A 22356-nucleotide genomic window follows, 5' to 3' on the forward strand; every position below is an offset into this window, starting at 1 on the left:
GTCTTATCTGGAGTATCTTGCCAGCTAGCAGCATTTGGCGCCCAGCGAGTACGAGTTTCCATTCAGATGAGCAGTTGTGATAGTGGCAAACTACGTACCTGCCAGGCACATCCGAATCCTATCTCCTCTTATCAATGAAGCATTTTGGAATTGTGAAATCAAATTTTTTTAAATTCGACCTTGGGGACCGATAACGATAGCAGAGCTTTCTATTACCATCAAAGGCAACGTTTTGCAGCACTGAATCCCCAGCAATAAACATCCAAAATCCTATATCTTTTACGTTTTTTATAAATAATGCTTTGATTTCAAGCACTCTTCATGTAATATTATTTTTTGTTTACTGCGAACCAAGATTAGTTATTTACAATGTTTTAAACCAGCAATCGATATGCCAAGAGGAACGACTTATATCGATACTTTCATGGGCCACCACTAGCAGATTGCAATAGAAAAAAAAAAAAAATAAATAAATAATCAACCCGCCAACATGTCGATGATATTAAGGCTAAACTTACGTTCGTCCTTGATGCTACAGGTACTTCAATCAATATTAATAGCAGACCTCCTTTGAACATCAAGTAAATATATCCACAGCAGGTGCGCCTCAACTCTAGGGCCAAGTCAGAAGCTGCAGCTAGCGCCAAAACAATTCCGAAGAACCTGCTAGAGGACAAGCAAACAGCCGTTTTGCAGAAGGAGAATGGGGCCATCTTCGACAAGCGACCCTTCAAAATTAGCCTGGACAAAGGTACGTTTCACTCAGCTCTGAAAACCCGGGCATCTCCAGGTGTGTTTACATAACCACAACTCAACGACCCCCGCCAACAGAAAAAACCTACAGCTGGTGCCTGTGCGGCAAGTCCAAATCTCAGCCCCTATGCGACGGCATGCACAAGAATGAGTTCCTCAAGATCAAGCAAAGGTAAGAGTATGTCATTATAATATATAATATTGAATTATAAATTCAAGCCATGAAAGTCCACAAACGATTGTTTTGACCCCGCCTCAGTTCTAATTAATAGCTGCATACAATTGCTACATATTACATTTTGTTTTTAGGCAAGTCCTCACCACAATGTACTTTGTTCGACGACATGTGAATGCCAGTTGATCCAACTTTGTTTACATTTAACTGAGGATAAAAGTTTTGATGATTTTAAGCCTTCTCAAATTCAATTGATTGAATCAAATTGAATTGATCCATTGAAGATCTCATTAATATCGAATGTTGGAGTGACGAATACTTGCTTTTGTCCACAACAGATTCTTTGGCAACTATAATTCCAAAGTACATACGACAAAATTATAGCTTTGCGCATTTCTTGTTTAAGTTTGTATATATACTTTTAGAACAAATGGTAAATGCTTCGTAGTTTATTTATTCAAAATAATTCTATCCCATGTAAAAACGCTGACCATACCCGATAGTTTGTTTCTTTGTTGGAGCGACATCGCACTATAACTAATACTTTTAATTGTTTCAGGCCCATTCGCTTTAAAGTGGAGAAAACGGGCGACTACTGGCTCTGCAATTGTAAACAAACCTCACATCGGCCCTTCTGCGACGGCACTCACAAGCAACCTCACATCCAGACAGCTGTTAAATAGTTTAAGCATAATGTGATAAGCTCATGTTCACTTCTATTATGTAAAAATCGAAAATACAAAAATTTGTACTTCGAATCAAGCAACATAAGGTTTTCATTCTAGATAAAAGCACGTCAAATGTATACTACAAATAGAGAATTCTATTCCAGTGATGATCTATCAAATGGCATACATTACTCCATATACTTACTTTATGTTTCTTTAGCCAGTATGACCAACGGTTTCCTTAGAATTACTCATGCTGGCGACCAAATTATCACTCTCTGATCTCTGCTAATTTTTGAGCGTGTCCTTCCATTTGCGAGCGTAAAATGTGTATTTGTGCGCATTGACCAAGGTTTCTTTTATAGTATAAAATACGTACAAAGGCCTTTGGCTCCGGAGCGGTTTTTTTAACATTTCTAGAAAGCCTAGAAAATTGAGATATAGAACCATAATGAAAGGGTAACAACTCGTATGACGTTGCTTATCTTGTTATTATAAGGTCTTTGATACGAAATTGTAAATTATTACAAAATATTTACAATGCCTTATAGGTGGCTGAGGTTTATTTTTTAAGTTCCGGGTATTTAAGAAATCTACAAATCAAAAATATTATTCAATTTAGAAATTATAAAGAGGCTCGTTTTTTATTTAAAATTTTAACGTTGTTCTACCAGGTTTTTACACATAAACATAGAACTGAATCATTGAGAGCAAATAATCACTTATTATATATAATCATTTTGTTATGCAGACGCCAATCATTAATTATTTAACATTAGAAATCGAAAGTTCATACATTATACAAATTCGGCTCGATCGACCCACTACATACATACTTCACTCAAAACATGATCGGTCAGCAAAACAAGCTTAGTTAGCAACATTATAGGTGTATTACAAGTTGTAATTTACAACTGATTTTAAGTGCTTGATATAAAAGTTAAGCAACTGTTTCAGCTTTGAATCGTTTTTATTACACTCTGCAAAAGTACGACAAATTTTGTTTCGGTGTTGTTGTTTTTAAATAAATTCGCTAGAGCAGGGCGCCGGATAAAGTTCGCTAGAATTTAGAATAGAAAGCTCTGCGTAACACAAAAATAATATTGTCTGGATACTATTGTTTTAAACTCCAGCATATTCGACTCAACTATAGTACTCAAACAATCTTTGATTTCATAACAGTAGCTGTCAACACCTCGTCGTCGGGAATCATGCACTATACGTATTAGTATGGATTTATTCTCGTTCGCTTTTATCTCTTGTATTTTACTTCTTGACTTATGTTTTGAATATATATATGCATCAAATGAATTTCGTGGGCTGTTGTTCCTTTCTTGCTTTAAATTAATACTCCTCGTCCTCTGGTGGTGCATCATCTGGCGGCGCAAAACCATCCTGAAATAGAAATTAAGAGATAAAAAAATTGCAACTCCGGTGGACTATGTGTACGAACATGACCTACCTCAGTCGCATATAAGATGTCCAAAATCTTTTGAATAAGCGGATGCCCTTCGGCGTCATCAGCTTCTTGGCATCTAAAAAGGGAGGAGATGGGGTCGATTAGATCAGGATTCCGTCCAGTCTAGGACTAGAGAAAGTCGACTTACAGAATCTCAATGTCGCGTAACTTGGAAAAGTAGAAATCACGCTCCTTCTCTAATCCCTCCAGGTTTATGCGCATCTCCATGACCTGATACTCAATATTATTAGCATATGTTTTTTTAATTTTTTCATCATCATCACTCACCTGGTTGGACATTTCTTCGATCTGCTGATTGCTGACCGAGCTTCCTGAATCGTTCTTCTTTACCGTGCCAGTAGCGCCGGTGGTTACTCTGCTCGCTGGCGCAACGTTGTTCGTGCGTGAAATCACCTTGGAGGCGGCTGAAGGAAACGAGAGAGTTAGTATGAAGAGAACCCGCCAGGATGGTAGCGGCAGATGGTAAAAGCTCATGGATTTAACAAACGTGAAGCACACTTAAAACAGTCGGCTCAACTTTTGGTGTTTCATTTGTTTGTGTTTACTTTGGAGGTGCATTAAGTTTGTTAAGAGGTTTGGGAGCGATCTACGTAGGACACAGCATGTGATTATGTAGATTGTGTATATTATGAAGATGTGAGGAGGGATAGCTTGGGGTATGGGGAATACAGCTTGGGAACCAAACCAAAACAACATACTGGGCTTCACTGCAGATGTCGTCGCCGACGGACGCGTCGTTGCCGGTGGGGCACGCCGGTAGCTGCTGGCCACACCGCTGGAGCCAGTACCGGGCAGGGACTTCACCGCTCCGGAACCGAAGCCCATCGGGGCGCCCTCGCGAACCGCACTGGCATCGTAATCCCTGCCATCGTAATTGGCATCGAAGAATTTTTTAAACCATTGCAAGAATTCGAAATTGTCTTGGAAACGACCTTTGATCAATTTGTCAATGGGTATAATCTAAAAGTAAATGTGTGAAAAATATGCAGAAAGGTGAGTGTGTGTGGTGAAACCAAATGCACTGGGAACAAACTAAGGATACAATACTACAAAAAGAATGAGGTTACAGAATGTTTTTTGAACAGTGAAAGCTTTATGCGATATTCCTATAGATAAACATTTAAAGACAAATCTGCTCGGTAAGATCAGTAATGGGAATATGATTAATTTAAGGTATTTTTATCGATTTTTTTTTTTAATTTTTATCGATTTTAAAGCTGTCATGTTATGTTGTTTAAGGCCTTTGATTACGTTCAACCTTCTAATGGAAAAAACCCCTCTAATAAATCAGGAACAGAATAGCATAAGCGGACGACATATTTCAGATGGTTATGAATTATAATTCAATTCCTCGTATCTTTCGGGAATAAATGTGTATAAATGCTATACATAAGTTGCTTTAAAACGGAAAAACACTTCTGGGGTTCCATACAAATTATTCTTTGAAATAATTGGAACGTTTAACGCGAATCAGAGACAAATTTGACAAACTAAATCTTGAGAACCTTGGCAGTTATACTAACAACATCATTCCCATCACTGAATACGAGGATAATGGTTGGTTTAGTGGGTTGGCAGGCGGGACAAGAACAAACAGATCCATCGAGTGTTTTGTGCTAGGATGCGACTGAATGTGTGTGCTTGTTGGGTAGTCAGAGGTGCTCCACCTGCTTGGGATCAGTGCGGTGTGTGTGTGGAGTGATGTTTGGTGTGGCACATCCCAGATCGATCGATTTATTTCGGCTCCGCTGCGTGCTTCACGTTCGTTCAATTCGCAACTCAAAAATGAAATGATAAACATATTGTTCGACGGCTCCCAGCACCGCAACACTGGCCAGAGCCCAGTCCCTGTCCCTGTCCATACCCGTACCGGTGTGAGCAATGGCTCGTGGTGGCATTCGGCTGACACCACCAGCGGGCGCATGCAGGGGTCGGCGGTGCATCAGATGGAGATCGTTGTTACTGCTGCCCACGCCGCTTCCTCCGTTACTGCCGTGACCGTTGCCGTTCCCATTTCCCAGCTTGACACCACTTCGCTGGGCCACGGGATCGTATTCGCGACCGTCGTAATTTGCATCAAAGAACTTCTTGAACCACTGAAGGAACTCGAAGTTGTCTTGAAAGCGTCCCTTAATCAGTTTATCAACTGGTATGATCTGTGCAGTTGTTGATTTGAAGCGGGTTGATTGGGTTGTTGATTTGTAACGGAAATTGCAGTTTAGTAACAACACACATAAAGTTATATTAGTACAGTCGAAGCTGCTAATGGCTAAATATACAAGGGTACGGGTCGCCGCAAGTCCACTCCATAGTCTCGAAATTAGGTCGGGTTTTTGTGTAAGTGTGTGTTTAAATCAAATGAAAAATCTCGAATTAAACGGAACTATGAATTAAAAGCTAACATGCATTATCTTACCTTATCCACAGACATCTTTTTAAAGGCGGCCTGCAATATCTTGAAGTTCTGTATGTACTCATGCTCCAGATTTGTTCGGAATTTGACACGCTTCACGGGCACTGAATTGGGAAACAGCATGTCCATGAACTGACAGTATGCGGCACCTAAAATGGCAAGCGAAGGTGCGTCCATCCCAATTAGAATGCCTTCCGGATGAATTAATCACACACTTACCTGTGCAAAGCTCCTCGATTTTGGAGAACTGCGATTGCAGGCAATCATTCACCCAGGCCAGCATGTCGTGCCGCGAGAGATTCTCTGACGTCACATTTGTGGAGTACACGTTAACAGCCATGATGCTGGTGTTGTCCTCTGGTTTCTTAAGCGGTACTGAAAACATAAAATCGACTGGTTAGAGCTCTGTGGGCATCGCCTCTAATCCCATGTGGGAGTGCTATTGCCATGAACGGCTCTTAATTACGCCAGCTAATAATTGTTTTGGCTCTAGATGCATTCAAGCGTGGCCCATGTGCGTGCTCAATATCAAGATCACGATAATAATCATCAGCAAAAGCAAACGGCAAGCGGGAACGCCAAATGATTGTTATTGGACTTGTTACCGTTGTACACTCACTCCACGAATCTGCAGCCTGGCTATTCCTCGCCCGACACACCAATGAAAGTTGTTTAGCGGGTTGTATAGATTCGAGAGCCAAACGAAAACTCTTTTCGAATGAAGAACCGACTATCTAAGCTACCGGAATGCAAACATTAATCAGTAGGAGCTCTTACTTAGCACGATGCACTTTTCGTACCAATAAAATTGTAGATTTTGCGACGTTAAATTTCCAGGAATGTGACAGTTTTCTTTTTATACTCGTCTAAAGTCTATAAGGTTTGAGAGTTAAATTTTATACATATATTTCCTACAGAAAATTAAGGTTGTAAAGATTAAGGAAAAACCTATGAATAGTGTGTTATGAAGAAGTTTGTATAGCTTTGAAATTAATCCGAACTTTAGGATTTTCTTTGTAATAAATTTTAAAATAAATCAAATTAATCTTTCATTAGCGGACGGGGCAAGTTAACTTTATTCTTTTTCTTTGGGGATAAGGGTTCTCTGGATTTATCTTGAAAACCTACAAGAACCCCGAACAGCGATCGGAGAAACGGGAAATGAGTGAAGAGTAATCCGCAAAGACCGCAGCAGGCGAACAATGAACTTGGACTGTTTTCCGACGAGACGCGTTGTCAACGCTCCGCTTCGGTGCCTGCCCTAACGCCAGCGTCACTGTGCAGCAGCAGCAGCAGCAGCAGCAGCAGATGAAGATTACTCATTGGCATTATCAATGTCAGCCTGGCCAGCAGGGACATAGAACATGGGCCAAGAGAACATAGAACGTGGGCCACCAAGATAAAGAATTAGCCGGCATTTGGGAGCCAGCCTATAAATATACCGACTCACTTCGTCCACGCTTTGTGCCCGTAAGCGATTCAGTATAGTAATGCGCGCCACCTTTCGTGTGCCTGTGTGTGTGAGCATTCCAAGTGCATTGACCCGAAAGGGCGGAACTCCAATTCGAATGCGGGGCGATTTGCTGCTATTTTATTGATTTAAGTGCTCCCCACTAGCAGGAGGCACAACAATAGCCATGCCCCAAATACAACAAGTAGATTGTTGCACAGAGAAAAAACAGGATAACACGGTCCGAATTCCGCGTTCGTCGGCTTTTTTGAAGGATTCAGAGCGGGACTTAAAAAAAAAAAAGATATAAAATTTACACAAAAATATCTTTTATATTTTATAATTAAAGCCTCAGCATCTTCCTTTATTGTTTAATCCTTCGGTCTATCCTTCAGATTGTAAACTAATTTGAAGGTTGGGAATTATAAAGCTATCAGAAAGTTACGCAGGTGCTCAAAAGTATGCAATGATTTAGCGACCAGATGCGTGTGAGTGGCGAAATTAAAAAAAAAAAAAAAAACAAGAAAGGAAGCTAACTTCGGCACGCCGAAGTTTATATACCCTTGCAGATAGAACTTCTATGAATAGGAATCCATACAATATAAATTATATATATTTGTGTTAAAAAACAATGAAGTAATACCTGCTTTCATTTCATTCACCTATACATATTATATTTGCAGTTTTACATTCACAGATTTGCATTTTTCCTCTACATCAAACGATCGTTTGTATGGCACCTATATGATATAGTCGGCAGATTTTCATGAAATTTGACACAAAATTTAAGACTAATATAAAATGGCCTTAAATTTGAATAAAATCTTTTGAAAACCGAAAAAGTTATAATTTTTAATTGTATTAATTTCTCGATCGTTCCTATAGGAGCTATATGATATAGTAGTCCGATTTTCATAAAATTTTATATATATACGAGTGAGAGTATATAGAAGGCTAACTACAAAGTTTCATTCAGATAGCTTCAAAACTGAGAGACTAGTTTGCGTAGAAACGGACAGACGGACATGGCTAGATCGACTCGGCTGTTGATCCGGATCAAGAATATATATACTTTATATAGTCGGAGGTGCCTCCTTCACTGCGTTGCAAACTTCTGACTGAAATTATAATACCCTGCAAGGGTATAATAACTAAAACGGAAAGGTACCTCTTAGTGTCAACTACCCTCTTATTGAAATCTTAAAAAAAAGTATATTTTAAATTTAAATCTACGGATGAAAGTAATGTTTTTCTAAGTGTCGGTCGCTGTCGATGTGTATCTGTGTGTGTGTGTGATCGCGTTGTACTCTTCAGTGTGGGTGGGTGCAGCGGAAGTTGGCTACGAACTAATTAAGCAGAACAGGGAAAAGCCAGAACAGCAGTGAAACACGGGGGCCAGTTGCCCAAAATGGGGCCTCCCACTTAATCATCCGTCATATTTTATCCATATTTAAATTTCGCTAATGGGAAGCAATCTCCTCCGTGGAAGTGTGTCAACAATGGCAACAACACTAAGCCAGTCGCTTGGGTCGCTGAGCAAAAAATAAACATGCCAATATTATGAGCCAAATCCGCTGCTAGAGTGTGAACGTAAATGTGAATTTGAGTGCGAGTGTGTTTGTTCGAGTGGAGAAGCCGAAATGAAACCGGCAAGCTGTCGGAGCAATAAAAAAAAATAGCAGAAAGCTGCGTTGGCGACTCCACTGGATAATTATGCCAATATAAATAGTAACTCGATCTAAAAGAAAACAAAAACAAGTCTCCGAATTGTTGGTAGCCGGACCCACACACGGACACACACATCTGTGCGGGGGCTTGAGTGATAAACCGTAAATAGTTGACACATGCGGTGACGTCATCGATCTGAAAAGAACACCTGAGACACGAACGAGCCTAGGAAATATTCTTGGTTTCCTTACTTTCCAGCAAGGAAAGAGGCCCGAAGGGAGGACGGGGTGTGCCTGGCGGGACAGGGAAATGACGGGGCAGATTAGCCGATGCAGTGGAATTTTTGCGGCCTCTGTTTTGCGGCTGTGGCAAGTACACAAACATACACACTCGCAGGCCAAGATTACCAGTCACTCACACACACGCACCCTCAGAACGGGACGCTTGCTCGAAATTTTATTTTTGGAGGAGGGAACAGCAGCAGGCGACATTTAAATATACAACGAAACGCACGCACGCACACATGGGCACCGACGCATCTCGGCATCTTCGCGCCGTGTACAGCTATTTCCTTCAAGTGTGCACTTGAAGTTTTCGGCAAAGCTATTTTAAAATCGCCACATACACTCCACACTCAGCTCCCGATGAACTTTCTTTTCTGCTGACGCTTCTTCTAGATTTTGCCATTTCTTCTTCTTGGCTTTTTTTTTCTTTGCAAAAAAACGACGAGCTAGGAGCCACACACACGCACGCACGCTCACTGGCTCACACGGACAGAGTGGAGCCCCCCACGGAAGGGCGACAACTCATAGGTTGGTCAACTCACCGTATAAGTTGTTCGTGGCTCTCGAGGAGTGTGTTCTAAATGTTTTCTGGATCTTAAACAAAGAAATGCTAGTTTTCTGACAATTTGTCTTATGAACGAGCGCTAGGGATGTAAAATGTACACTGATGCATCGGGCGCGCAGCGCAGGTCGGCATGGATGGCTATCGATAGGCCTTAGAGATGGACGATAGTGCGCCGATACCAGGACTTACAGAATTCAGAATAATTTAGTTTAAAAAGTATATAAACTATATACATTTATACAAAATATAAATATATTTCAATTAATACAGCAATATGTAGATTGTTACAAATACGTTATATTTCCTGGCCAAAAACTAAGCACTTACTTATATTGGTCCCACTAGAGTGCAAAAGGCCTATCTAATACGCTAAGCAAATTGGTTCTCAAATGAATACCATTCGTTTACCTTACCTACCATTAAGTACATATTTCTAAATAGGGCGTATGTTTTAGTTACACATAGATATCTTTATTGCTTTAAAATGCCTAAAGAAAAATATAATTGATTTTTTTAGAAGTGTAATTTTTTGTATATCCTGGCTATGTAGCATACTTTTAGGCAGTTACTTTTTTCTTTCACGGTTGCTTTCGAAAAACATTATTATTCTTGTATCGGGGTATAGGATTTATAGGTATAGGTATATCCTAATAATAACTGTTGGTCAAACCAGAAATTTCTCCAATTGGAAAATTTACACGATTTTATCTAGAAAATAGGTTCAAAAATGGTAATAAACCTAATCTGCTATGATCATAGATGTTGTAGCCCTAGCGAATTTATTATATTTTTATGACAAATTTTTCTGCAATCGATAGTTGGCAGCCCCTCGCGATCATCGCAACCATCTGTTGCGCGGTTATTATCACTATCACCTCGCATACACAACTCGATACTGACGTAACATCGGCAAGGTAAATTCCAGTCAGTTATCCCCGTCAAACCGCCTATAAAATGATCCGGTTCAATGCCCTGCTAAGGAGCTCTCTGTCCTCCAATGTGCTGCGCAGCCAGGTGCGACTCCTTCACGTTGGCGAGGCGAACATTCTGCCCAGCGAGATCGACAAACAGTCCGCCGAGTACAAGGTATAAGATACGCACTTGATCCTCAATGATTGCTAAATTAGAAATTCTTTTAACTAGGAAAATGCCAGAGAAATGGGAAAGCTGGTCGAGGAGCTGCGCAGCTACACCAGCAAGGTGCTGTCTGGGGGTGGGCAGAAGGCGATAGAACGACACACCTCGCGGGGGAAACTACTGGCCAGGGATCGCATCAATCTGCTGCTGGACAAGGGATCATCTTTTCTTGAGTTGAGCGCTCTGGCAGGACACGAATTGTATGGCGAGGAAGTGGTTAATTCTGGCGGTATTGTAACTGGAGTGGGGCGAGTTTGTGGGTATGTCTTAAAGTTTTGCATTCAGTTTCATATTTAGCAAATGTATCTTTACGTGAAGTATCTTTTCTTGAAACTGTTATCGTAAATTTTAAGTATTCTGATAAAACTAGTTTAATTTTACGTTATGACAATATAATACCTGTTTATTATAATTCTAGTACGGACTGCGTGGTAGTCGCCAACGATGCCACAGTTAAGGGCGGAAGCTACTATCCCATCACGGTGAAGAAACATCTTCGTGCCCAGGAGATCGCTCTCGAAAATCGCTTGCCCTGCATTTACCTCGTGGACTCGGGTGGTGCCAATCTCCCCCGCCAGGCAGAAGTTTTTCCCGACAAGCTTCACTTTGGACGTATATTCTATAATCAGGCAACCATGTCGGCCCAGGGAATTCCACAGATCGCCGTTGTCATGGGCAGCTGCACGGCTGGAGGAGCCTACGTACCAGCTATGGCCGATGAGAGCGTCATAGTTAAGAAGCAGGGAACAATTTTCTTGGGTGGTCCGCCGCTGGTAAAGGCAGCCACTGGAGAGGAGGTGTCCGCCGAGGATCTTGGAGGAGCGGATCTGCACTGCAAAACCTCGGGCGTGACGGACCATTATGCCGTTGATGACGAGCATGCCTTGTATCTTGCCCGCCAGATTGTGAGCAACCTAAATTTGCCCGGCACCAACTCCTACAATGACCAATTGGTGCACTCCAGTCAAGCAAACTTCCGAGATGCTAATCCGACATTGGCTGTGGAAGCGCCGCGTTACGATCCTCGTGAGCTGTACGGCATTGTCGGCCCCAATCTGACCAAGAGTTTTGACGTGCGCGAGGTTATTGCCCGCATTGTCGACGGAAGTCGCTTTACGGAGTTTAAGAAGCTGTATGGGGAGACGTTGGTGTGTGGCTTTGCGAAGCTCTACGGTCACACCGTGGGAATAGTGGGGAATAACGGAGTTCTCTTCTCTGAAAGTGCCCTCAAAGGCGCCCACTTTATTCAGCTGTGTGCGCAGCGAAAGATTCCCCTGGTCTTTCTGCAAAACATTACGGGTAAGTTTGACGTAGAACATTATCAGGATACAATCTGACCTGCAATATGTTCTCCCAATCAGGTTTCATGGTCGGGCGCGACGCGGAGGCCAATGGAATCGCCAAGAACGGAGCGAAAATGGTTACCGCAGTGGCCTGTGCAAATGTGCCAAAGTTCACCGTTATTATTGGTGGATCTTACGGCGCCGGCAACTATGGAATGTGTGGGCGTGCCTATTCGCCGCGGTTCCTGTACATGTGGCCAAACTCGCGCATTTCCGTTATGGGCGGTGCCCAGGCGGCCAATGTTCTTGCCCAGATCACGCAGGATCAGCGGAAGCGAGCCGGCAAGGAGTTTAGTGAGGAGGAGGCGCAGAAGCTGAAGGCTCCTATCGTAGAGATGTTCGAGTCAGAAGGCTCACCGTACTACAGTACGGCTCGCCTTTGGGATGATGGAATTATCGATCCTGCCAACACACGCCAGGTCTTGGGCCTGAGCCTGAAAGCAGCCCTGAACAACGGAGGGCAAGACACCAAGTTTGGAGTTTTCCGCATGTAAATCTGATTTCCATGCCATGGCATACAAACTCGGGGAGCAGGTGCATTTACAGGCATTTAATGCCAGATTTTATGTCGAAACTGTTGCATTTATTAGTTTTAAGTAAAATATTTACTGAATAATGTTCAACTGAGTGTAAAGTTATAAAAAATCAAGTCAAGCATTAATTGTTGTTTTATTTTAACACCTTGAGGGAATTATATTTTCATTTAAAATAATATTAATAAGCTTTCCAAAATTCCAGCGCAGGCATTTAAATTTGAAATTTTAATTCTAAAAAGTGGAGCAAAAACAATCAGATAAAATATGAAATAAAAAAAAATAAATATTCTAGGGGTAAATGTATAGGTAGTATGCGAAACAGGAAAATGCGATTTAAATAAAAACGGGGCTTTAGTTCGTGAAATTGATAGGAAAGGTACCGGAACTATTAATATTTTGGAAATAATCAAAAACAACACTAACCAAATCCCTTTTGAATGAAACCAGAATTCTAATAATCAGCATTTCGGAAAGTAATTGCTTTCGCAGTTTTAAAAAGCCTTAGCATCAATTAAAATGTGTAGAGTTTTGTAAAGTAGGTTTAGTGAAGCGATTTGGACTGCAAATATCTGCGATGTAAAACCTGTTGAATGATGCATCGATGTATCTCTACCTAAAATTCAATATTATCGGAATTCTGTGATTGCGAAGCATGTTTGACATTAGTATAATACACAAAAAAAATTAACAAGTGAGCAAAATGAAACAAGTGAACCAATAAAAATCAGGCATGACAAACATAAGAACGTTACAAAATATTAGTATAGCCTGAAATACTGCTCCAAGCTTCTTATTGCTTTGAAATCAGCTTACATAAACAAGAACGACTTTAAATGGTTTTCAAACATTTATTAATTGCAACACTGTAGCTGCGACTGGTGTAGGAATTGAACATGAGACAGAATAGATTAACCATGAGGGTGCATAAATTTTATGTCTAAAGTTCTTTGAACTTAATACGATTCGTTAAACAATTTAAGTAGCTAACATTATTTGTGATTGTGCAGGTCGCTCTAGATTCTAGAAAGTGTATGGTGGGTAAATACTAATGCATATTGATTTACGTAGTCAGTAGTAGATTTTTGTTAACGCTGCTAAACAATCACTTGACAAACATGAACATTGGCTCACTTAAATGTTTACATTAAACTAATTTAAATTTATGTTTAATTGTAGATTTTCTTTTAATAAGCGTTTCGAAAAAGTTGTACTACAAAATATGCTCATTCTGCGCGCTCACTTTCGTCATGGGGTTCATTTAATCTTGATTTTGTGAAGCTTCAGTTTGAAGCCCAATACCTCGCTAAGCACGCCCGAGAGGGCCGAAAGTATGACTACCTTGATGGTTGTGAATAGATATGGGTTGGCGCTGAGGCCAGAGATCTTAAATGGCGTTTCGAGCTCCTTCAACAGATCAGCCGCCAGCTTGAGCACGCTGTTGGACACCATCAGCTCCTCCTTCTTTTTGGGCTTCTGTTCGATCTGTAGATACAGGTTGATTTGTTCGGTGATTAGCACGGACACGCTGCGGTATTTGTGCTGGATTTTTTGGCCTAGTGTCATGAAGCGCAGCAGATATATTCCGATGGTGATCGACCAGATGAGCGCTTCCAGGGTCAGGTGCGTGTGGAGGTGCACAGAGTCCTTGAGCCACTCTACGCTGAGGAATGCTAGTAGAAGCAGAGTGACTATGAAGGCAGCAGACACAATAATATCCACGGATCTCTGTGGACCACGTTTCTACAGAAAATCACAAAAAATTTTATATTTTTCAATATTTTAAATTTAATTTCAAGATATTCTTCCCGTGATATGTGCAATATACTTGTCGTCATATTTTCCTCTACTATTATTAAAACTACTATGAAAGCTCACCTTAAGATATGATCGCACACTCAGCCAGGTCTTGATGTTGCGCACCTTGTTTAGTCGAAAATGCGGTAGATTGGACTTACGTGCCCGTCGTGAAGACGTCAAATGGGAAAAGAGTTTGGCGTACAGGAATCGCTGCTTAAATGTTCGTTCTGCAACGGCAAATATGGTAAACAGGATGAGGGTCAGGCAGAGCCGTTGGACAAAGCCCAGAGCCAGGACGGTGCGCTCCCACTGGGCCTCACCGAAGGCAAAGCCCAATAGGTTGAACAGCGACGCCGACGACTTCTCCCAAAGCAGCTGGGGCATGTACAAGTAACTTATTTCGCTGGCCTTTTCCGCATCGCTGCCGAGGGTAATCTGCAAGCATGATCAGAATGAAAACACTGAGAGGCACAACTCTGCATTGATTCCTACTTCACATAGGCGGCAGAAGGTAGGAATTAGGGTAAGCAGAAAGGAGAAGACCACTCCTATGTAAATGTAATCGTTGGTCTCTCCCATCGAGTCCACACGCTCAATTATACACGAGGCTATTTCCAGAACGGACAGCTGAGCCTTCTTCGCGTCGCGCTGATCCCAGATGGTGCAGCTAACTGGAAAAAGTAAATTTAATATTTATGTCCCAGGATATATAAAACTTTAACTTGTCACTTACTACGGTCGAGGCTGCTGTGGGGATTCAGTATGGTGGTTGGCGTTATGTCCAGTTCGCCAGGATCCTCATCGCTACAGGCCGCATGCTTAAATCCACCATCTGAGTGATCTATGTCGGAGGTGTAACTGCAATCTTCACTGTTGGTGGTTACCCCCAGCCAGTCGGTGGCCGAGGTGGTGCACTCTTGATTGCAGGTCGAAGCCGGGCTGGAAATTATGTCCGCTTCGTCGCATTCATCTGACTCCGCACAACTGGTAGTGGACTCATTGCCTCGCGACTGAGCCAACTTTTCCGCTGGAGGCGCGATGTTGCTGGAGCTGCTATTCCCGGTGTTTAAGCGCAGACGCAGCTGATTGCTTGGGACAGGAACTGGAGGAGCAACTGCAATGCCTGCCACATTCGGCAAGGGCGAGTGGTTATTGTCCTCGCCGCTGGAACTTTTTCCGTTTAAGCTCTCGAACCCATCGTCCTCGCCAATGTTGCGACGCGACTGAAAGGAGGGTTTGAGGGCACGCATTTCCTCATCGCCAATGGTCTCAATCTGTTCTTCCCTGATAGACTGGCTAGAGGAGGGCTGCTCGGTGCGCTCGTAGGTGGCGTATATCTGGATAGGAGTATGCCAGTTGACGTTCCGCTTTTTTGGGCTTTCGGGGGTGGCTGTGGAGGCAGTGGTGGGTCCCCCCGTTTGCCTGCTGAGATCAAAGCCCTTCGTTTCCCCGTTTCCGGATGGTGTAGCCTGCAGCCGGTGGAGTTCGCTGATAGCAGTGGTGGTGATATAGGTCTCCTCGCTGCTGCTCCGCTTGACGACGACGGACCGCGACGGGGTTGCTGCCAAGATGGGGTCTGATTGGGCAACGCCACTTATGATTGTTGTGGAAGGTATAATGACCGGTCTAGAAGGAACCTCAAGGGCACTAGTGTTAGCATTGCGTCTGGCTGGTATTGAGATGTTGCTGCTGTTGGGCTCAACTTCCGGTTGACGAGTTCTGTGCGTAAGTAATTGTAAGAAAGATTTCCAAAAAGTATTTCATCCAGACTCACCGACTCACAAACTTCTTGCGCCGCCTTAACCTATGCTCACGAACCGAGGATTTGTCACCAATGCTACTGGACATGGAAAATCGTCTGAGCTTGTTCTTGGTGCTGCTTCCACCAGTTCCACCAGTCGCCGTGTTTGTGGCCACGATTTGCGAGTGGATCAGGCTGATCAGCAGGCTCAGAGCGCAGGGGATGAGCAGGGCACTTAACAGGTCGGCATGGTCCTCATGTTTGTCTGCGTCTTCGCCGGCTGTTCCGGTCTGGAGCAGAGTGCCATTCAAGGGTTTGTCATAGACCAGCGGCTCAGTGTGGCTGTTGCTGTGCAGGACATAGATAGCCCAGTTGACCAGCTGGGTGAGGTAGAGGACCAGAATGAAGCCAAAGGCGTTGGGCGAGGTCTGTTTGACCCACCATTGGGCGTAAAGGGGCAGCAACAGATACCGTAGAATGGCCAGACGGATCACGGTAAGCAGCGATTGCTTGGGCTTGGCCTTGGGGAAGGTAGAACCTGCAAACAGGGTTTGTATAATCGAATTCATGCGAAATAAATAAATATATTTACCGCGCACCAAGTCAACATCGATCAACTCTGTTTTAAGCTTTGTGTTCTTCAAATTGACATTATTGAAGCCATCCAAGATCCTCTGTTCGACAGTCTTCTCCCATTCTTGCTTGTCATAGGTGCCGATTTTCTTTTGGTACCTGGTACGCACACACAAAATAATACAGAGAACTATAAAATTGAAGTGCTATCTTACCATGCAACAATTTCATCCAATTTCATAGTAATAATCACATAAAAGACGTCGAATTGCCGTGCAGCACCCTGCAAACGAACAAAGAAAACTTCAATTAGGTTCTAGATACAGCTGGGTGCGCGCAATCGCTTCTAATTTTCAATGGTCTCTGCTTTGGGCGTGATAATAGCGCTGGCGTTGGCGGCTACTCGGATATAAATGGGAAATCACACCCGTCCGACGTCTTAAGTACCCTCGGCGTTTATTCCAAAAGCTGCAGCGGGGCATTTTGTGCCCCACTTGCTACTGGGAACACGGCTTGCGAACAGCTGCTGTGCATAACGGGTTTATTCCAGTTTTTTTAATACCAGCTGACTGTCGACTTTCACCTTCGCCTTGCTGCACAAACCACGCCCGCCCCCACCACGACCAGCAATAGGCATCGATAAGAAATCGCCTAGCGAAGAATACCAGAGCGTGCACGCCCCGCTAATTGAGCAATTTTGGTTCTTTTGAATTGTTTAGATTGCAGCAAACAGAACAGAAACAGAAATCGAACAGCTGTTTTTCGGGCGGTACTGATGTTTGTACATACACGCGGAAGCAGGGCACAGGGATACACACAAACAAACACACAGATTGATCTGGTGCGGGGCGCTTCTTGGTCCCTGCGGCACTGCTCAAGGGTTCAAGGTGAACCAAAATCAGCAGGGTGGGCTGTTTTCATTCATGTATGTGGCGCGCTGTTGGTTTACCTTGAATCAAACCGCGACCGCTATCGATTTTCATACGCACTGGGGGCGAGACCTACTTCTGCTTCCGCTCCTGCCTCCTGGTTACATCGACTTCACAACTATAGTTTCACTTAAATTTTGAATGCACTACAAACGCTGTTAAAGCGTTTTGCACTTGCATTTGGGGCCGAAAAGTGTTGTTGGGCAGCGGAACGATTGCTTGTTTCCCTATTAAAAAGTGTAAGTGTGGGTGCGATAGTGAGGGCTCGTGATATTATGCTGCGCTCCGATACATCGATAGGAATAAAAGATGACCATCGATATAAGACTTGCCATTCAAATAGGCCGAAAAAAGTTTGCTCCAAGGCATCTCAGGACAGCCATTTTTCCCGAACTTGAATTTTAAGTTTCGGCAATTGGTTGCTGCACTGCCTCTTCTCTGCCGCAAAGGAAAAGAATGCTGTCGCCATCGACGCCGTTTGTTTTACAAAAAGTTTGTAGCCTAGAGGAGTTTTCCGACCCTACAAAGTACTTTAAGATCAGCGTCTATAGCAGAGTCGATCTAGCCATGTCCATCAAATCGTCTGTTCGAGTGTCCATTTCCACGCAAACTAGTCTCTCAATTTTAAACCATCTGAATGATACTTTGCATATAATCTAGCTAGTGTATAAGTACATTTATTAAGTGAATGGGTGCATATATTATTCACTTAAAGAAGGAAGTCCAGGACAAGTAAAGGCTTTCAGCTGCAGGTGCGGTAGGGAGATATATGAATTGCAGTCTTGATTGCTGTTTTGCCAGTTGCGTCGTGCGAAGAGCTCAACCTGCAGCAGCGAATCAACCAGCTCCGAACACATTCGATCTTTTCCAAGCGGGTACTGCTTGAAATTTGACTCCAAGTCCGACGGCTGCACCACCATGTCACCGTGTGGAACCGCAGTTGGGCACACCAGATTGCCATCAACCCGCAGCTCCACCACCAGCAACCGCAGCAGCGAAAATGAATCCAATGACTGCTTATACCCGTTAGACTAGGTTGCCTTCGACACGTGACTCCACCACCGCCATCCGCAGCACCGGCACCGGATCTTAGGACATCGTATAGCCGTTTAAGTTGTTGCACACCAGGTTGCCATCATCACGCCACTCCACTACCGGCATCCTGGACTCCACAAAATAACTATAAAATATTAATACAAAATTTCTGAATTAATAAAATTTTCAACTGTGCTCCACAAAAAACCAAAACGAATGACAGTATGCCACAGAAAAATGAGTTGCCAGAAAACTTTGTTTTTGGCTAATTTCAGTCCTAGCTAGTTTTTAGCACACTCATCTTCTTTAAGACTGCCATCTTTTATTTTTGTAGAGCTTCGATTTTAGTTTCATGAAAATTGGACTACCATATAATATAGTTGATATAGTCATCCTATAAGTATACATATGTATATATTTTTTTTTGCTGTTTAGGGGAAAAATATTAAGCCATATATGCCTTTCTTGGTATTTAGCGCATTAACGAAGTTGCCATATATTGTTTTGACAGAGTTGCCTTTGCTTTTTCTGAAGACATTTATAAATTTGATAAAATAAATATTATTTCTTTGTAATAAAAATACTCTTCTGCGATAAAATGTTCTTTTAGTAGAGAAAATTTAGTTTGAAATTCAGCAAAATTTATCTTAGTTTCACTTCAATTTTGAATGCACTTGACGCTGGCGACGAAAAGTTTTGGTGCTCTACGGAACATTTGCATGTGTGGGTGCGATAGAGAGATCTCGAGATATTATTCTACGCTGCGATACATCGATAGGAATAACTTATGACCCGATGGTATCGATATACAAGACTTGCCATTCAAATAGGCCGATTAAAAGTTTGCTCCAATGCATCCCAGGACAGCCATTTTTCCGAACTTGAATTTTAAGTTTCGGCAATTGGTTGCTGCACTGCCTCTTCTCTGCCGCAAAGGAAAAGAATGCTGTCGCCATCGACGCCGTTTGTTATCGGAATGCTTAGAATTGTTATACCCTTGCAGACTATACAAAAAGTTTGTAGCCTAGAGGAGTTTTCCGACCCTATAAAGTATTTAAAAGATCAGCATCAATAGCCGAGTCGATCTAGCCATGTCCATCAATACGTCTGTTCGATTGTCCATTTCTACGCAAACTAGTCTTAGTTTTCAACCATCAGAATAATACGTTGCATATAGTTGTCTAGCTAATGTATAAGTACATTTATTAAGTGCAAGGGTGCATTTATTATTCACTTAAAGAAGGAAGTCCAGGACAGGTATAGGCTTGCAGCTGCAGGTGCGGTAGGGAGATTGATGATTGATGATTGATGAATTGCAGTCTTGATTGCTGTTATGCCAGTTGCGTCGTGCGAAGAGCTCAACCTGCAGCAGCGAATCAACCAGCTCCGAACACATTCGATCTTTTCCAAGCGGGTACTGCTTGAAATTTGACTCCAAGTCCGACGGCTGCACCACCATGTCACCGTGTGGAACCGCAGTTGGGCACACCAGATTGCCATCAACCCGCAGCTCCACCACCAGCAACCGCAGCAGCGAAAATGAATCCAATGACTGCTTATACCCGTTAGACTAGGTTGCCTTCGACACGTGACTCCACCACCGCCATCCGCAGCACCGGCACCGGATCTTAGGACATCGTATAGCCGTTTAAGTTGTTGCACACCAGGTTGCCATCATCACGCCACTCCACTACCGGCATCCTGGACTCCACAAAATAACTATAAAATATTAATACAAAATTTCTGAATTAATAAAATTTTCAACTGTGCTCCACAAAAAACCAAAACGAATGACAGTATGCCACAGAAAAATGAGTTGCCAGAAAACTTTGTTTTTGGCTAATTTCAGTCCTAGCTAGTTTTTAGCACACTCATCTTCTTTAAGACTGCCATCTTTTATTTTTGTAGAGCTTCGATTTTAGTTTCATGAAAATTGGACTACCATATAATATAGTTGATATAGTCATCCTATAAGTATACATATGTATAAATATTTTTTTGCTGTTTAGGGGAAAAATATTAAGCCATATATGCCTTTCTTGGTATTTAGCGCATTACCGAAGTTGCCATATATTGTTTTGACAGAGTTGCCTTTGCTTTTTCTGAAGACATTTATAAATTTGATAAAATAAATATTATTTCTTTGTAATAAAAATACTCTTCTGCGATAAAATGTTCTTTTAGTAGAGAAAATTTAGTTTGAAATTCAGCAAAATTTATCTTAGTTTCACTTTAATTTTGAATGCACTTGACGCTGGCGACGAAAAGTTTTGGTGCTCTACGGAACATTTGCATGTGTGGGTGCGATAGAGAGATCTCGAGATATTATTCTAAGCTGCGATACATCGATAGGAATAACTTATGACCATCGATACAAGACTTGCCATTCAAATAGGCCGATTAAAAGTTTGCTCCAATGCATCCCAGGACAGCCATTTTTCCGAACTTGAATTTTAAGTTTCGGCAATTGGTTGCTGCACTGCCTCTTCTCTGCCGCAAAGGAAAAGAATGCTGTCGCCATCGACGCCGTTTGTTATCGGAATGCTTAGAATTGTTATACCCTTGCAGGCTATACAAAAAGTTTGTAGCCTAGAGGAGTTTTCCGACCCTACAAAGTACTTTAAGATCAGCGTCTATAGCAGAGTCGATCTAGCCATGTCCATCAAATCGTCTGTTCGATTGTCCATTTCCACGCAAACTAGTCTCTCAATTTTAAACCATCTGAATGATACTTTGCATATAATCTAGCTAGTGTATAAGTACATTTATTAAGTGAATGGGTGCATATATTATTCACTTAAAGAAGGGAGTCCAGGACAAGTATAGGCTTTCAGCTGCAGGTGCGGTAGGGAGATATATGAATTGCAGTCTTGATTGCTGTTTTGCCAGTTGCGTCGTGCGAAGAGCTCAACCTGCAGCAGCGAATCAACCAGCTCCGAACACATTTGATCTTTTCCAAGCGGGTACTGCTTGAAATTTGACTCCAAGTTCGACGGCTGCACCACCATATCACCGTGTGGAACCGCAGTTGGGCACACCAGATTGCCATCAACCCGCAGCTCCACCACCAGCAACCGCAGCAGCGAAAATGAATCCAATGACTGCTTATACCCGTTAGACTAGGTTGCCTTCGACACGTGACTCCACCACCGCCATCCGCAGCACCGGCACCGGATCTTAGGACATCGTATAGCCGTTTAAGTTGTTGCACACCAGGTTGCCATCATCACGCCACTCCACTACCGGCATCCTGGACTCCACAAAATAACTATAAAATATTAATACAAAATTTCTGAATTAATAAAATTTTCAACTGTGCTCCACAAAAAACCAAAACGAATGACAGTATGCCACAGAAAAATGAGTTGCCAGAAAACTTTGTTTTTGGCTAATTTCAGTCCTAGCTAGTTTTTAGCACACTCATCTTCTTTAAGACTGCCATCTTTTATTTTTGTAGAGCTTCGATTTTAGTTTCATGAAAATTGGACTACCATATAATATAGTTGATATAGTCATCCTATAAGTATACATATGTATATGTATTTTTTTGCTGTTTAGGGGAAAAATATTAAGCCATATATGCCTCTCTTGGTATTTAGCGCATTATCGAGGTTGCCATATATTGTTTTGATAGAGTTGCCTTGGCTTTTTCTGAAGACATTTATATATTTGATAAAAAAATGTTATTCTTTCGTAATTTTCAACAAAAAAACAAAACGAATAACACTATGCCACAGAAAAATGAGTTGCCATAATACTTTGTTTTTGTCTGATTTCAGTCCTAGTTAGTTTTTAGCACACTCATCTTC

General features: G+C 42.3%; 4 protein-coding genes across 21 annotated transcripts; 2 read left to right on the top strand and 2 right to left on the bottom strand.

Moving 5' to 3' along the window:
* Positions 1-159: 159 nt before the first annotated feature.
* LOC110189346 (uncharacterized) lies at positions 160-2731 on the top strand. Of its 2 annotated transcripts, none has more exons than XM_020959388.2 (4): positions 160-538; positions 598-751; positions 832-925; positions 1488-2731. In XM_020959388.2, the coding sequence occupies exons 1-4, from the start codon at positions 491-493 to the stop codon at positions 1609-1611; spliced, it is 420 nt and encodes a 139-aa protein (XP_020815047.2). In that variant the 5' UTR covers positions 160-490; the 3' UTR covers positions 1612-2731. The 2 variants fall into 2 exon arrangements, with proteins under 2 accessions (XP_020815047.2, XP_020815048.2); XM_020959389.2 differs by having other exon boundaries at positions 388-538; positions 601-751.
* Positions 2214-9622, bottom strand: Eb1 (microtubule-associated protein RP/EB family member 1). Of its 13 annotated transcripts, none has more exons than XM_086838537.1 (9): positions 6290-6440; positions 6095-6228; positions 5709-5864; positions 5493-5638; positions 3775-4036; positions 3344-3480; positions 3204-3286; positions 3059-3131; positions 2214-2991 (listed from the first exon to the last, which is right to left on the bottom strand). In XM_086838537.1, exons 3-9 carry the CDS (start codon positions 5827-5829, stop codon positions 2941-2943), a joined length of 873 nt encoding a protein of 290 aa, XP_086694663.1. In that variant the 5' UTR covers positions 5830-5864; positions 6095-6228; positions 6290-6440; the 3' UTR covers positions 2214-2940. The 13 variants fall into 13 exon arrangements, with proteins under 13 accessions (XP_086694663.1, XP_020815224.1, XP_086694658.1 ...); XM_020959565.2 differs by having other exon boundaries at positions 6109-6223; positions 6290-6431; XM_086838532.1 differs by lacking the exon at positions 3775-4036 and adding an exon at positions 4947-5232 and having other exon boundaries at positions 6109-6223; positions 6290-6431.
* Positions 9623-10284: 662 nt separating this feature from the next.
* Mccc2 (methylcrotonyl-CoA carboxylase subunit 2) lies at positions 10285-12597 on the top strand. Its single transcript, XM_020959510.2, has 4 exons — positions 10285-10542; positions 10600-10853; positions 11012-11892; positions 11955-12597. The coding sequence occupies exons 1-4, from the start codon at positions 10411-10413 to the stop codon at positions 12428-12430; spliced, it is 1743 nt and encodes a 580-aa protein (XP_020815169.2). The 5' UTR covers positions 10285-10410; the 3' UTR covers positions 12431-12597.
* A 709-nt stretch (positions 12598-13306) lies between these two features.
* phtf (putative homeodomain transcription factor) lies at positions 13307-22259 on the bottom strand. 5 transcript variants are annotated; one of them, XM_086838540.1, is made up of 8 exons: positions 17589-22259; positions 16799-16866; positions 16603-16742; positions 16044-16548; positions 15003-15988; positions 14762-14940; positions 14348-14704; positions 13307-14142 (listed from the first exon to the last, which is right to left on the bottom strand). In XM_086838540.1, exons 2-8 carry the CDS (start codon positions 16822-16824, stop codon positions 14128-14130), a joined length of 2208 nt encoding a protein of 735 aa, XP_086694666.1. In that variant the 5' UTR covers positions 16825-16866; positions 17589-22259; the 3' UTR covers positions 13307-14127. The 5 variants fall into 5 exon arrangements, with proteins under 5 accessions (XP_086694666.1, XP_020815367.2, XP_020815368.2 ...); XM_020959708.2 differs by having other exon boundaries at positions 13307-14212; XM_020959709.2 differs by having other exon boundaries at positions 17533-22259.
* Between the last annotated feature and the right edge of the window lie 97 nt (positions 22260-22356).

The sequence above is a fragment of the Drosophila serrata genome, unplaced genomic scaffold (genome assembly GCF_035046125.1).
Source record: "Drosophila serrata isolate PLE 108 unplaced genomic scaffold, ASM3504612v1 contig_349, whole genome shotgun sequence".
NCBI classification, from domain to species: domain Eukaryota; kingdom Metazoa; phylum Arthropoda; class Insecta; order Diptera; family Drosophilidae; genus Drosophila; species Drosophila serrata.